Source organism: Cebidichthys violaceus, unplaced genomic scaffold, assembly GCF_023349555.1.
Source record: "Cebidichthys violaceus isolate CVI_PGR_0920_01 unplaced genomic scaffold, fCebVio1.0.p SCAF_21, whole genome shotgun sequence".
NCBI lineage: Eukaryota > Metazoa > Chordata > Actinopteri > Perciformes > Stichaeidae > Cebidichthys > Cebidichthys violaceus.
This window is the reverse complement of record NW_027176384.1, coordinates 2,287,449-2,303,823: the sequence shown is the minus strand read 5'-3', so window position 1 is coordinate 2,303,823 and position 16,375 is coordinate 2,287,449. Positions and strand designations below refer to the sequence as shown.

Sequence of the window (16,375 nt, the reverse complement as noted above, 5' to 3'; positions counted from 1 at the left end):
TGGCGTTCAATGTAACCACCTGCGGGGAGCTACAGTAGAAATCAGATGTGCAGGACATCGGAGGTGCTGAGAGTCGTTTCTCATTCGAGTTACTGAATAATGTCACGAAACTGTGATTCTCATAAATAAAAACCAGCAGAATGGCAATTGTCGCAGGGAATGCTACTATGATCCGAGGTGTCATTCATAGCCAATTGCTCACACTGTGGGGAAATCGTTATTTTCACATTTGTCAAAAAAAAAAAAAAAAAGCTTTGTTAACAAGTGGCAGCGCACGGTGAAATCACTTTACCTGAATATGTTTGTACTCAGCCTTTTTCTTTATGGAACATTAAATACACTATGTTGTTCGAAACTATTACAGTAAATAAATCCTCACTGAGTTCACATATCTAGAATTATCTCAAGAAAACGGTCCGTATGGAGTTAAAGGTAACTTAAAGATCACTATTGATCAACCGGACTCAGTTGACTGCAATTAGGTATTAGTTTGCACTAATAACTGATTTCCGGTATTTCATCTTAACTCTTTCCTTCTTCTTTCGTGGGCTTTTTTGAAACGTTTCTAATTGTAGAGTGATGGAAAGAAGGGAGACATGAAACGACTTGGAACAGCAGAGGAAAAGAACAAGTGACACAGAACAGTGGGAGTGGAGGAAAACGTGACGCACTAATGAGGCAAAAGAAGAGAAGAAGAGAGGGCAGCCAGAGAGCAGAGCTGATGTTTTGTATGTGATGATATTAGACCGTGTTGCTACTGTTAAGAAGCCAGGTCCCCCCAGTGAGCTGGCAACCAAAGTCACCTTCTGGCAGCTGTCTACTGTCATCTACTAATGCACTCACAACGACTTTTGAACCTCCCAGTTAATGACCAGGGAGGTAATGGAGAGGGATGTAGGCCACGGACAGCTCTACGGTCTGGATTTTATTTTCTTTTTTTTTTCACACAACCGAGGCTCATTTGCAATATATTGATATAAAGCTACGCACTGCGTATCACCATCGGGCGTCACCAGCCGGGTATGAGAGCACGTATGGATTAGTCCTGAACACAAAGCTTTGTGTCTGTTGTGTGCACGTTACCTGAAAGTCCCTCTCCTCTAGGATCTCTTTCCTCCACCTCACCAGGAAGGCGGCGCACACGTAGAGGTGGAAATGGGAGAAGCCCTCTGGTTCAGCCTGGTGACAGTGAGAGAGGTATTAAAATGTTAATTTACAGCAAGTTTAACATTTCACTCACACACACACACACACACACACACACACACACACACACACACACACACACACACACACACACACACACACACACACACACAGCGATGTCACATTGTTAAAACAGAAGCTCAGGATACCTCAAAGAGCTCTCGCCGCTTCTTTTATCACATTTCATTTTAAGATTAAGAAGCATTTTTACATGATGTATTTAGTCTGCCCTCTACACCAAAAGAAGAAGAGAGATTTTTAAAAAAAAGACGGATATAAAACATTTATCTCTCACACTCCACGAAATTTACATTCGCAGGGCGACAGAGACAAAGAAAGATATAAATCCCCTCTTCTTCTCACATCTTTTTACTTCAGCCCCTCGTTATGTTTGGCGAATCATTTTTCTTTTTTTTTAATGACTCTGCAATGAGCGAGGGAATTAAAGAGCGAGAGAGACAAAGGATGAAATGTTCCTTGCTCTATTCATTTATTTATTTTTTCTCCTCCAGAGCCCTATCAGAGGGAGGATAATTACCGAGCCCTTTAAATGTAAGTGAATAGGGAATGTATGCCCCCTTTAAAGGTGGGATAGAATATCAAAAGAGCATTTTAATGTGTGAGCTTTTCTCAATGCGTTCTGGCACGCTTGTCTCGGGGTTTAGTTAACCACATGCTGTGCGTTATTCCAGCTTAAAAATTCATGGAATTAAAATATGGAATTGTCCTCGTGAAATCGGTGTCTGTACTGTCTGTGCGCTTCACCCAACTCACAGATGAACTTGAGTGGAAGTAACGTGGAAATCACAATCACACTCTTAGTAAATAGCATGAAATCATTCTTCGTTCTCTGATGTGTCTCCTTCGATAGTTTTAGAAGCGATGCCGCATTAATACAAACCCAGGCATCATTTACAGTTTGAGGAAACTGACCCGCACACTCTTTAATTCAATAGCATGCTCTGCAGACTCTTTGGCACAGGTGAGCGCATAAAAGAGCCCCGGGGCCGCACACGTGTTCCAATAACTCAGCCATGTTTACCGCATTTTTACATCTAATTTACAGGACTGCAATTAGACGGAGGGGGTTGCAGCATTAACTCATTTCCTCTTTCTCAGAGTAACCAAGCGCTGCTCTTTAACCACCACACTCATTTGTGTAGAACTGCGAGCCATAACTCTGCAGAAATTAACAGGAACTGCCTTTCTGCTGTGATAATTGAATTTCCTTCCAGGAACGAGGCAAGAAATAATAGTGGATAGACGGATTTAAACAAGAGGCGCGATGCAGAAATATATAAACCAGCTGTATGTCAGCTCTCCTTCCGCACTGCGCTGTTGCCGTTCTTGTGTTTTGTTTTTTCTAGGCGGATTGATCCTCGCTACGCCTTCGTGTACGTCTCCCGTTGTTTGGGTTTCCTCTTACTTCACCCACTTAGTTAAACCAATTCTCAGAATTTCTCAGTTTGTGTGTGTTTGTGGCGGAAAGAGAAAGTGAGAAATAGAAAATGTGTGGTGAGGGAGAGAGAGGAAAAAAAAATAGGTGTGTTTGTGAACAGTGAAGCGAAGCGGGATGAGAGTTGTAAACTGGCAGGTGATTGGCTTGTTGGTCTAACCTTGCATCTACAATCCAAACAAAACAGAAACAAGCAAACACTCCCGCGCACAAACAGATGAGTTAGTATACGAGCGGCATACGGCGGGGCAATGTTTATCGGCCCACAGAAGCTCCGCGCACTTTTAATTTCCTTTCTTCTGTGAGGTTTCTGTGTGTGTGAGTTCATGGTTGAGGGCACCGATGAACTCTCAGGGACTGTGAAACTCTGAATTCCAGTCTCTCTCCGTCTGCCCACTCTCCCTCGTTTTCAATCCTCTCTCTCTCTCTCGATTCGTCTTTATTGAAAGATAACGTTTGTCGACGAATTGTCTTGATGTTTTTGATTGGTCGGTGCTCGTTTCCACGGCGCTCCACCAAATCATTTGAAACCGTTTGCCTCCATTGGCCGCTGCAGGAATGGCGGACAGGAACGTATGACTTTGTTGCTAACTTTGATGCGTTTCTGGCATAAAGCTGTCACTATATTGGATTTTCACCGAGCGATCGTGGCCAAAATAATTCACAAAAATGTTGTCAAAGTGCACGTCACTATAGTAACGCTCCTTTATTGCAAAGTTGCGTAGAAAAGTTGGTCTGTACTTGACTGACAGACATGAACAGCATCCACGCATTGATAAAAAATTAAGCTTTAAGCGTATTAGTGCAGAACCAATCGGTTGGCTAATCGAACATTTTGATTTTGATTGAGAACTCCCATGTCTTGCGTGTTGTGCACGACACCAGAGATGAAGACAGCACAGTAGCGATCACTGTTAGCGGCAGTCCAACTTGTTATCAACATTCTTTTTTTTACATTGCAATGTATAACTGAAAAAAAAATAAAATAAAAAATGCACAGCCTGAAACCGTCTTCCTCTGTCTGACCACACATCGCTCTCGTCCTCCATTCCTCTTTCTGACAGCCCCTCCTGCCCTATCCATCCGCTGCTGCTGCATCAGCTGAAGGCTTTCGCATCATTACGATCTGCAAAATAAAGTTTGTGATGGGAGTCAAGGTAACTCTGTCAAACTCGCCTCTCCCTCTCCTCCTCCCCCATTGTTATGCCCGGTCTCCCCCCTTGTGTCAGGGCAGCCATATTAGCTGAGACACGCAAGACTCTGACTGACAAGTGCTGCTCATCAAAGTGGGGAGAGAAAGGGTGAGAGAGGGGGGCGGGGGGAGAGGAGTCGATAGGGAGAGGGGTAAGAGGGAGTGCACGAGAGTACGGAGAGGATAGGAGGCAAAAGGTGCACAGAGGGGGGGAGGAAAAGGGAGTGAGAGTGAGTGTTGCAATGTCATGGTGTCTTTAAACTGCTGCGCTGGCTGTCTGACTAGTCTCATCGCTCCAAAACAAAGCAGCCTGACGCGGGACTAACTCGATACCCTGACGGGCCGACTCCAGACAAGGTGAAAAGGCGGCATTGCAGGGGGAGTGATGCAAGGCGATGAACGAGCAGATTTGATCTGAGTTTTAAAAGCCCGCCCCCCCCTTCTTTTTTTTCCGTTTCAGATGAACAAGGCGATGGTAGCTATTTGCCGACGGTTGACATTAACCGCTACGAGCTGTACAAGGACTCCTGCGTGTGATCGCTCTCTAAGGGCCGGGACGGTGCGCACGCTGCGGGGCGTGTGCACCGCAGCGTGCGTTTAAAAAATACTAAAGAAACGTAGATTACAGTGAAAGATCTCAGAGAAAGGGAATACATTCAAGAGGAACGGCTCTAAATATATTCAAAATTAACTTTCATAGTTTCTGTCCCTGTGTGCGCTTCGCTCTTCTATTCTGTGTCTTGCTTAAGGCTATATTTTAAATTGCCAAGCACTGAGGTTAATCAAAGGGGGGGTAAAAAGCAACATCAACTAATACGATCAGATTTCCCATTCCTCCAACCTCACTTTATTTATGTTGTACTTGAGAAAGTATGAGAAAACTAGAAACGCCGGCACATTAACTCTGCGATAAATGCTACCTTTGTTGCAACTTATATTGTGCGCTGAGACCTTGTCAGAGTCAGACAATAAGAGAGAAACAGGGAGAATTATTGATGCTCATGTCAGCAGCAGTGTGACGGGGAACACACGGAGGAGAGTTTTATGTGCGGGCCTGTGCATTTATGGTAAGGCTCAATGTGTCAGTGTGTGTGTGTGTGTGTGTGAGATCGGGGTCCTGTCTCATTGTTGACCGTGACCTGCGAGGCCAACCCTTACTACAGATAGGAGACACAGATGCAGGAAAAGTGAGGAGGGCCACTTCCCTTCTGGGACGCTCCCACAATCTCCCCTCTTCTTCCGTTGGCAGGCAGGTGTTTCATTCACACTCAAGAGAACCCTCGTGTAGTCTGATAAAGATAAGAAGGTCTGAAGCACGGCCTTTAGAAGGGTTACTCCTCTTGGTTTCACTTGAGAGAGAGAAAAAATAAAATATGTGTTTGTGATTAAATAATGCCGTCAAAGGAACTCAAGCTCAATGGGAGCATTTATTTCACTGAGAAAACGGTTCTTTCTTTCCCGTCATTCATCTCCATGAACACTGAAAGAATCTGTCTGAAGAATACTCAAGGCCATGAAACAATGGAATGTGTTTTTTTGTTTTTCTTGTGGTATGCATATGTACAAGCATATGCATACCACTCTCAAATATGTGTGGAGCGCATTTGAGGGAAAAAGCCCCCAAAATGAATATGTTTCAACAACAATGACATTATTGTGGCACATGAGTAAAGCAATGAATAGAGATATCAAAGGGGGCAGAAGAAATCAAAACGGTTTTATTTACAATAATTTATCCAAAAACATATTTTTTTTTCATCCACCATAAAACCACTGGTTTATTACTAAACAGCCTAAAATCAAAAAACAAAATGTCGGTTCCAAACCACATACTGTATGATCATTTAGAAAAGCTGGAGCATTGAACAGTACAGTATGTGACCGTAAAATGTAGTAGAAGTTTAAAGTAGGCTGAAATGGAATCAAAGCAACACACAAGGACCATTGTGCACATTTGATTCATTTAGTTTGGCTGTTTAATCTCAATCTGAGCTAATCTTCTGACTCTTGTTGCAGTAAATTACCACGTGGGTTGTTTTTTTTGCACCAAGAATCGGCACATTTAATCACATCTTGCGCAATGGTTTTAAACGGGGCCACTTACAACGCTGAACAGCTCGCTGCCTGGTAAATACAAGCGTCCATATGGGAAAGGACCATATTTCAGAACCTGAAAAGTGTCACCGTATCCTTTTAACAGCCATGCTAATGCTGCCACACTGAGCTACTTGCTAATTTCATGCTCCACGCAACAGGGATAATTTGGTCCCTGTCTGTCTGTCTGTGTGTCTGTGTGTGTGTGTGTGTGTGTGTGTGTGTATGCCAGGGAGAGAACGTGTGTGTCTCTCCATGTGCGAGTGTGTTTCTCTCCACATCATTCATGTTTATCTCTCCGTTTCTCCCTCTCCTCCTCGTCATGAGATCGATAGTGACAAATGGAGAAAAAGTGACAAAGGGGAAGGGGGGGGGATCAGACTGACGGCAAAATAGACGAAAAAAGAAATGAAGAGGTAAAACAAAAGACAAATATGGAGAAGAGACGGCAGACAGAAAGAGAAGGTGACAGAAGCCTGTCTTGTGCTGGATCGGGCAAACGAACAGATGGCCGCACCGCAGAGAGAGGACCACAGCGGAGACATTACAACGCTCAGGTTCAAATCTCCACTGGAACACACACACACACACACACACACACACACACACACACACACAGTGGCAAAGAGCAAGGTCTCTCTGTGTATTATCTGCATTTGTGAGAGACCCAAACACTCTTCTTTTTTTTTTGTCCCGACAAGGCCAACGTCTTCCCCCATCTCGCAGTGTTTCACGGATGTGCGTTAAGGACGTTTGTCAAAAAACGAGCTGCATTAATCTGGTTTGGAAATCCAGGTTGTTTAGACAATAATGAATAATGCATATTTCGTTGCGTTGAAAAGGGGCCCGTACAACAACCAAATCATCTCCCGAACAGAGAAGAGAGAGAGTGAGAGAGAGAGAGAGAGAGAGAGAGAGAGAGAGAGAGAGAGAGAGAGAGAGAAGAGAGAGAGAGAGAGAGAGAGAGAGAGAGAGAGAGAGAGAGAGAGAGAGAGAGAGAGAGAGAGAGAGAGAGAGAGAGAGAGAGAAGTTCTTGCCTTGGAGGTGAAGTCGGTAAAGCATGACAAGAGCTCAAACAAACACAGGAAAGCCTACTGACAAGGGAAGGAACACAAAGGTTTTAATAGCTTCAAGAGCATTGTCCCATGAGCGGAAGTTTGCCAAAGAACCGACTTCATCAAAAAGGATGAAATCACATGCCACGGGCTCTTTTTTTTTTGCGCAGCACATCCAATTAATTTAAGCACTCCAAATCTCCACCTGGTTGCGCGTTGTTGTCGAATGTTTCTCAGAAAGCGTCATTCACGGGCAAGTGTGATGTGGAGGAGCGAGAGGGGGTGGGGTGAGGACATCCAGGAAGAGATAGGATAGAAGAGGACTATCGTAGCAGTGCGGAAGAATGAGGAAAAAGTTCTATAAAAAGGAGAACGGGACAGATGAGAACAGCGCTGTGCGTTGCCTCCACTGAAAGTTTCATGAGTGGAAAAGTGGCCTAATATACCTAGCGGGGGGGGGTGGAGGTGAGGGACCGCAACGAAGCCTGTAAAAAAAAGTGCATGTTGTTTCTGAGAGGGAGTGTTGGGGGGGGGGGGGGCAGACGACATTGTCAACCATCAAATATTCAGAGGATGGATTACAGGTACAACGTGTACTTGGGCTGCCGTCAAGTCACGACAAAGAAACAACACTGTTTAATCATTCATTCCGGCTTCTCTTTCTAAGGCTCGGACTAGACGTGTACAGTGTTGTGCACTGACACGAGCACACAGCGTACTGCACACTTCAACAGGTTTCGTAAGTACATCAATGCTGGTGTTAATATTGACATTTTTGTTCGGGACTGATCCACGTCATGAGTAAAGGGTGTTGACGTTGTCCTATCAGAACCCCTATGACTGGAAAATCGGTCTGCTATTTTCCAGGTTTTTCCAGGGTGCGTGGGAACCCTGTTTGATAATCAAACAACCTGTTAAAAGCCATCAAAATACAGGAAATGATAGCGAGGACCAAAGGCACCTGTCAGATTGCCCCGCCCACATTTTCAATGCTTCCTACGCCCATGGTGGCTTACAGATATCGTAGTAAAGAATTACGCTAATTATGAACATTGTATCCTTCATATTCTTTATTTACCAACTATCATGTCAACACACTCCATCCATGCGTCCAAACCCAGCTCCAGCTCCATCGCATCTGGTGAACTAACCTCCCCCCCCACACACACACACAAACCTCAGGAACGGTCCAATACAAACATGCTGTTCTCTGCTGCTTAAACAAACCTGTGTGTATAAATCAACTGCGTAAACCAAATAATTCAAAGTCATAATGAATACAACTTAAACTGAGGCATCCATGTGGCTTTAAGTCATCCATCACTGTTCCCACTGTTCTGACAACAAGGCGTAAATCATAGTCACAAACTGACACGCGAGTTGTAATTAAATGTCCGGACAAGGTATTATGTTTTACGATGCTGTAAATCCACTTTGAAAGCAGCACTCCTCTGTTTCTCTGCGCGTCTTTACTGTATTCGTCTCATTGGCTTCTTTCTTTCACTCTTTTTCTCTCTTCTCTCCATCTTTCAGCAGGGTGGTGATTAGATTTGTCGCTGAGCTCTTAAACTGTTGACACACGATGAAAGATAACTGCTTGTTACTATGGACACCATGCAGACTTCACGTATAATAGAGCTGGCTGAGGTACAGAGAGCGGTACCCGGGCCAGCGAGTACATCTCAATAACCACGGGCTTGTGTTCCACGTTGTGTTCATTTACTTCATGAGAATAATCCGGAGGACTGGAACTCTGTGACTCTTGATGCATTCCGAGTGTACGTGGAAAGCCTTCTCCTCACATGTGCACCTCATACACACAAGTACACCGGCATGGAGTTCCCATCTAGCTGTACGCCGCTAGATATGTCTGTCTTCCCTGCCAGCTGGCTGTGGTTCAGTAAAAAATGCACCAACAACATCTTAAATGGGAGATGTAATGATTTAGTATCAATCCCCCAGTAGAGTGAAACGCCCGTCGGTATCTTTAAGGGATGGGCTGAACCAGGAAGCGGGGTCCATGAAGACATAAGCGCTGCTGTCGGGTCAGCCAAAAGTGTTTCTTTCCGAGACAAATGTGGTTCTTTGGCTTCCTAAACGGCCGATGTCCGCATGAGTCATGCGGGCGGAGAGGCTGCACTCAAACCGGAGGACTCGGGAGTGTTTTTGATTCTCCGGTTCACGACGCAGCAGCTTCATGCCGTCAAGAGCAGAGAAAGCGAGGATGAATCTACGCCGACGGGGATCAATTACTGGGAGTGGAATTTTGGGTTCGCAACAACTAATTGATTAGAATCGATCACGGAAAATATAGTTGGCAACGAATCTGATCATCAATTAGGGTGGGAGACAACGGAGAAAAGACAAATGAATGATTACAGGTTCCAGAAACAAACAGGACGGACAAAACCGAACGTTTTTAAATCAACTTGCAATCGTTTGTCGATCAAAACAACAGTCAGTTGCAGCCCTAATAGGTTTATGGTAATATAAATATTTGGAAGCAATGGTAATGCTGAAAATTCCTGGATTTAAAATAGTTAAAGTGCTCATATGATAGTTTGCATTATTCAAATTAAAAAGCACAAGGCCTCAACGTTTCATAAGATAAAGAGAAAGAATATATTAGACTCCACCCTGAGCTTGCGGTAAAGGAAAACGTTATATATAATTAGTAAAAAAAAATTTTTTTACAAGCCAGCAGTGGTGTTCTATCAGCATCCGAGGGTGCTAACACAAACCAAATCTGACACAAAAATGGCCGTGGGGTTCTTAATTCAAGGAAGGCAAGAAATAGTTACGTGGCTTTCACCTGTCAGCTGCAATCGACTTCACGCCGCCCAAAGTTCAGTCAGTTAAAGTTCAGAAAGATTCAGACGAGATGTATTTGGTGTTCATTCATCCGAGCGATGGTTTGTTGAAGGCTGTGGACTAAGCGCTCAGTCTTTCCTTCTATAAGTTTCCTCTCTTTTTGCTCTCGTCTATTTTTACTTCACACTGTCACACCTTTCTCTCCCCTTTCATCCTCGATTTTCTTCAACACCCCCACTTTGCTCCCTGATCTCTCTTAATCTGAATGCGCTTCCCATCCACTAACTTCTCTGCTTCTGCTGGAGCTTTTCCCTGCAACACGAAGGCACGCACACACCAAGGTGCGGTTACTTGACAGACGTGGTAGCGTTTGTGTTGTACGGGAAGCAACTGCACTACATTGCACTTATCACACACTGACTTCAAAGCTGTGGAAATGTCCGACATGAGCCCTATACGTGACGAACACGAATATTGCGCGAAAAAAAACCGATGTAATTTGTTTCCCAGGAACCGGGAGGATTTGTTTTCTTTCGCACCCCGAGAAAAAGGCATCAACCAATCACATTGTGTATAACGGACAATCTTATATACTCAAAATGTACGACCGGATCCACTGCTTCCGTCGTTACCTTTCACAATAAAAGCCCTGCGCAAATCTATTCAAACCTTTAATTGAAAAAGTACAAAAGTCACAAATTTGTATCACTGCCCGTATGAATATTCCGCATTATCCCTGTCGTTTGCTCATCACGCCCCCAGGTGTGCACAGGCCTTTACAGTTGCAAATGTCAGACTTTTGTGCTACGAGCAAACGTTAACGGGTAAATATGAAAAGAACATCCGCAGTTTATACTTTCCCATCTTAACGAGAAATGAGAATATGCGGGGGGAGAAAACGATTAGACTCTTGATTGATGCTGAGATGCGGCGGCAGAAAGGCAGACAGCTGCAGACACCGTTGAAAAGTTACATACACATGTTCGTGCAAACAACGGCCGCGGTGGAGTCGTTCATTTGAGATCCTGCCTCGACTCTCAAATCAAACAGTGCGATCACGGTGTCTTACACTCAACCTCTGCATCAGCTGGAAAATCCATTATATGTACTTAGCTCAAGTCCCGAACTACCCACCCACACACACGTTCCAGCCTTGTGCGCACCACCCACCCCCACTCCCCGCTGAATCAATAGCAGACATTAGGTGTTATTGACAACGCCAACCGAGGTTAACAATCTGGTGCAACAGTAGGCGCCGCCTATTAAGCCGCGTGCAGATGTGAAAGGGCAGCGGAATGAGCAGGTCCAGGTGTGTTTGAATGGGATTAAGATCCTGCTCTCTCTCTCTCTCTCACATCTAGGTCAACACAGTAATAGGCTTTACTTTGGCACTCGCACAAAAGAACCGAGCAGCCATAAAATCAAACCACATTTGAAATTGCAAAAAAAACGTTTGTTTCATGCACGAAAGGGGCCTCTGACATCTTTTGTTCCATTACTGAATTAACTAATCCTTTGCAATCCCTTATTCGCAAAGTCTTATTCGCATATTTTTTTTTTTTTTTTAAAAACCCTTCCGAACAAATCAACCGCTCCTGTTAAACTAACAAGTAAAGTGCAAGTTTTTCGGCAGCATGGCTGCGTGAATGGGGCAGAGCAGCATAGTTAAGGCTGTATTATAAGCTCTGTATAATTAAGAGCATGCGGCGAAAGGCTGTCATGATTGAATACCTTCAATAAAAGAAACCTGTGTTATGTTGCGTCGTGCTTTCTGGGTCGGCTGGGGGTGTAACGGTAGGAATTAACAAAAGGGCCACTCCTGCGGCAATCATAGACGTCATTATCAGAGAATATCCCCCGTTTCTGAGATCCAAGGCAAAGCCAGATAATGAACAGATAACAAAACGCTCAATAAGAGTAGTGTTTGCTGTGTGTGTGTGTGTGTGTGTGTGTGTGTGTGTGTGTGTGTGTGTGTGTGTGTGTGTGTGTGTGTGTTTTACCTGGTAGGTGTCCCACAGTCTGATTGTGCAGCGTAGTGGCAGCTCCCTCATCAGGAGGTTGTTCATCCAGCGGAAGGCAAATTGCAGGTACTCCACCTCGTACTGCTGCATGTGGCGGTGCACGGACTCTGTCAAAATAATAATAATCACTATTAAAAAAAAAAAGATAGTAGAGATGCAGATGTCAAGTGTGTCGACAGATTCCTTCGTAGCTCCGCTCTTTGTTAATAACTGCTGCAGCCGGTGTCGCACGTGCGGCCTCTTCCTCATAATAGAGACGTAATTACCGAGAGATCAGAACTGTCGGAGGAAAGCTACACACCGAGTTGAGACGAGTGTGTATTCGTTATTAAATGAAACTCCAACAGCATGTCAGCCCAGTGAGGAACAGGGTGCACACACTGTAAGTCAGAAGCACCCAGAGGTGAGGACAGGTTTATGTCAGGTACAGCGTGGGTTTATTATTTCTGTTGACGTTTTTTTGTTTTTTTTAAATTAATACCATATTTTTGTTTATCTCTTCAGTTTTCTGCGAGTCGGGCTGCATTTCCTGTTCAGCCTCTGTTTAACAAAAGGCTACATGGGATTCCTGCAGGAGTAGTACAGACAATAAAATGCTGGTTTATTGGACAGAGAATCAGTAACCGGTCACCACTGAGACGATAGGAGGAGGATAACCAGTGGAAAAAACAGGACCAAAAAAATGTGTTTGTCCATCATTCAATACGATAGGATACAAGAAAAATATACATCTTTAAAAGCTTTCATTAAAACAAAAAAAACTGGGCACTGTGGTTTTGGGCAAACGTTACTCAAACTGGAGTAAATGCCTTTGTTGGGGACTATTTTCACGGCAGATTAATACACATTTGGTTTGATTTTATATATTTCTGGCACCAGAACGGTGTATGTGGACTCGACTAAACTACAATGCCCATGTTTCTTATAATGTGGGTACTCCTTATGTACTGGCTCATTGATGTGCTTTCAGTAGTTTTTGGAAAAAAAATGGAGAATAAGCTACTTTAGACTTCAGCTGTACAGTCAATACTTGTAAGTACATTGTTGTTTTGGGAAAAATATAAAATATCCTGAGATTTTATGGTTCTGTGCACATTACCGTAATTGAACTTCTCTTGTACCATTAATAGCTGGGATATAATCACCAGCCAAGGCTGCAGTTTCTACTCAGTTTGTCTCGTTGAGCTCAACTCTCCAAACATAAAGATCAGCTGGTTATTAGACGTCCACATTTATCTCCCTACATCAGGTGGCGCCGCGGAGAACGTTCGTGCCGACGAGAAGCAGAAGTGTCGGCCGAAAGATTCGCCGCGCGTGAAGCTGTGACGCGTGGGGAACGGCTGTCTTTTGTTTCCTTCCTCTGTTCTTGATAAATGTTTGTTTTGTGCGTCTTTACATGACAAAAGAATGAAAATACCACTCGGTATTCAGCAACTCCCTATTTCATTGCCGTCACACCAGTGACACTCATTCTCTCTCTCCTCACAAACACACACTTCACAAAAGAGCTGTAATTAAAGAGCTGTCAGAGAATCTATGCGAAAAGCCAGTTTGGGGGGGGGGGGCTATTGCCTCTTCTCTCACACTCTTAATCAGGGCTGACTGACAAACACTCCCACACGCACATACAGCTTTAATTGGTGAAACATGGAGGGTATTTCTAGCCAAGAACATATACATTAGTGCCCTCAAAAACACACACACACACACACACACACACACACACACACACACACACACACACACACACACACACACACACACACACACACACACACACACACACACACACACACCCTTGAATGGCACCTGTCTTCCACTGCTCACACATGCATGTTTTAACAATCATGCACACACTCCACCACATGAGTGGGGCGCGAAGCAAACACAAAGCGATTATTTCACGCTCGTCTCTGCAGTTTAATTATCACACGCTGCTGTAAAAGCATAAACAAGGCGAGCTCATTAACAGCAAATGCATCATGGTGGCAGATCTTAGCTTGCTGCCAAACGGAGGGGGAGAGAGAGTGGAACAACTTTAGACAATGTTAAATTACACTAATGAACTTGCTCTGCCTAATATTAGCGACTCCACCAAACACGGAGAGAGAGGGAGAGGTGCACCATGGGGGAGTGGTGGAAGGGAGAGTCGTTTGTCACGAGGAGTTATCGCGGCAGGAGAGGAGATGGGGGTTCAGGGTAGGGGAGGAGAGGGACGGAAAGGAAAAGAGAGGAGATAGCAGAGGGAAAAAGAGGAGAGGAGAGAGCAAAGGGAAGGAGAGGAGAGAGCAAAGGGAGGGAGAGGAGAGAGCAAACGGAAGGAGAGGAGACGGGAGGAAAGGGGAGGGGAGGGGAGGAGGGAAGGAAAGGAAAGGAAAGGAAAAGAGAGGAAAGTAAAGGAAAGGAGAGGAGTTAGCAAAGGGAAGGAGAGGAGAGGAGGAGATCAATTAATAATCATGAAAAAAAAAAACATGAAGGATGAAACAATGAAATGAACTAAGGCGCTAAAACTTGTGACTTTTAAACCTTTGGTTGCGGCCCAGCTGGCGGCGGGACTCGGCATGCTGGGTAGCGTAGTTGTGGGGACCGAGGGAGGTTGAGGATGAGCTTTCTCACAGACAATGATTGACTGATGAGTCTTGTCTTCCCTCCCACTGCCGGTTAAAGTTTAGGACGGAGGCCACGACGCCGGCTCGTCTGCTCACCGCGGCGGACCGCAGCCCGTGGCCGGTGAAGTGCGGGTGGACAGCTGGAGGTCAGAGGTCGTGCAGTGACTAGTGAGCGGCTCCCAGGATTCTGCCGATGAGGCCAATTCTGCCCCGACTCCATGGTCTTCTTGGTGCCAAACGTAATTACAGTTACACTCTTCCAATTCTCCTACTGGCTGTTTATTTCTTTCACCATTTAACTTTCGCTCAGTCTGTTAAAAAAAAAAAAGCTACTTTTTTACTACTACTACTTTTTTTTTACTGTGAACTATTCACTTCCTGTCTCTGTAAATATATAAAAGACAATGTTGTCATCTCACTGTAACCTTTTATCCATTCTTTTTTTTTAACTCTTGCCAGCTTTAGCACAGATTTAACCAAATCCTACTGTCGATCCAGACCAGGCAGCGGGGTCCTGTTTGCTCTCCAGCGCTTGCTTCTCCGGAACAAGACTCTCACACGCTAAGTCAGTCACCAGTGTACGTACACGCCGAATGTGTCCGTCTCTGGTCTTTTCCTTTGGATATAGTTCATCATAAAGTACACCCTCTGCTACACAAGCTAAAACTAAAGCTGTCTGCTTGGAGTCTCACGGTTTAGCTTAGCTTGCCACAAACAAAGCAGCCCCTCCTCTCTCCACCGGCGGTGTTTTATTTTTTAAATTTGTTTCCAATGAGAAGTTTATAGAGTGACTTTGCTGTCGTGAACATTTTCTGCTAATTACAGTTTAAATATGAAAATTCGAATCCAGTTCAGTATTTAAAGACAAACTGTCATAGGATATGCATAGCTAATATGCACACTTCAATATTTGTTTTATTTATCTCAAGTGTCATATATATCAACAACAATATTATCGCACATTGTCCTCATATCGTGCCGGCCTATTGTACTTGTTAACAAGTATTTGTCACCTTTGTGTTACTGTATTTAAATAATAATACAACTGTGCATAGAATGTTGTTTGTACATATATTTGCATGTCCCTGGTCGCACTATGAATATTTTTTTTCTTCCCTCTGGCGAGATGCATCAATACCAGGTAAAAATCTTTAATAACCAAGTCAAGTAGAGAAGATGGAGTTCGCTGGGTGGTGCTTACTTATTCCTCTCACACAATAAACAAGCAGAAGGTCACACTGATTGCCCGAGGGAGACTGTGGCGATGGCGTCACTGTACACATACTGTATGTGCGTGCAATGTCAAACATCAACGGGGCTTCTCTCTCTGCCCTAAACATGCGAGATAACAAGGATGTTGTGTAATGCGGCGCACAACGACACAAGGAACAGCAGGGCTCGTGCGAGTATCGTTACGCATTCACATCTGCTTTCACGTTCAGAAAACACATGTGACATGTGACATGAGAAAACACAATCTATTTTAGCTAAAAGTCAGGCTTTGGGACAGACTATTTGAGAGAAATACTGTATTGTTAGACAGCTGTGGATTTCTTTTAATAAATGCTTGGAGAAAAAAGAAAAAGAAAAATGCAACATGCATTTTTCAAGAATGTAAAAATGTTAAAGTGCTGTGAGGCAGAGGGAGTAGAGTGCATGCACACTGTAGTGGTGATGTCTGGAGTTTGTGGAGGACTGTGTGGGAAGACGGGGAAAGATGGTGTGATGGACCTCAGGCCCGGTTAAAAAAAAAAAAGTCAATGCGGCTGAAGTCAACGCGGCTTTAAAAAAGTGGCTCCACAGATCCTCAAAAATTTACAAAACCGGCCCACCCCAAAAAAACCACACATTAAACAAATAGAACTGTAAATACACACAGACCGTCACGCACATTATTATTTTTTCTTTTAAACGATTCAGGCTGAGAGAGC

At 44.2% G+C, this 16,375-nt stretch overlaps 1 protein-coding gene across 3 annotated transcripts in view; it reads right to left on the bottom strand.

Annotated features, from left to right (window-relative positions):
* The window catches only part of tbc1d22a (TBC1 domain family, member 22a), a 97,953-nt gene that overhangs the window by 15,757 nt on the left and 65,821 nt on the right, over nt 1–16,375 (bottom strand). For all 3 annotated transcript variants that reach the window (XM_068716891.1, XM_068716893.1, XM_068716892.1), the window contains 2 exons: nt 11,815–11,942; nt 1,084–1,179 (listed from right to left, as the gene is read on the bottom strand). In XM_068716891.1, the coding sequence (XP_068572992.1) occupies nt 1,084–1,179; nt 11,815–11,942 (224 nt within the window). The remainder of the gene's footprint in view (nt 1–1,083; nt 1,180–11,814; nt 11,943–16,375) is intronic.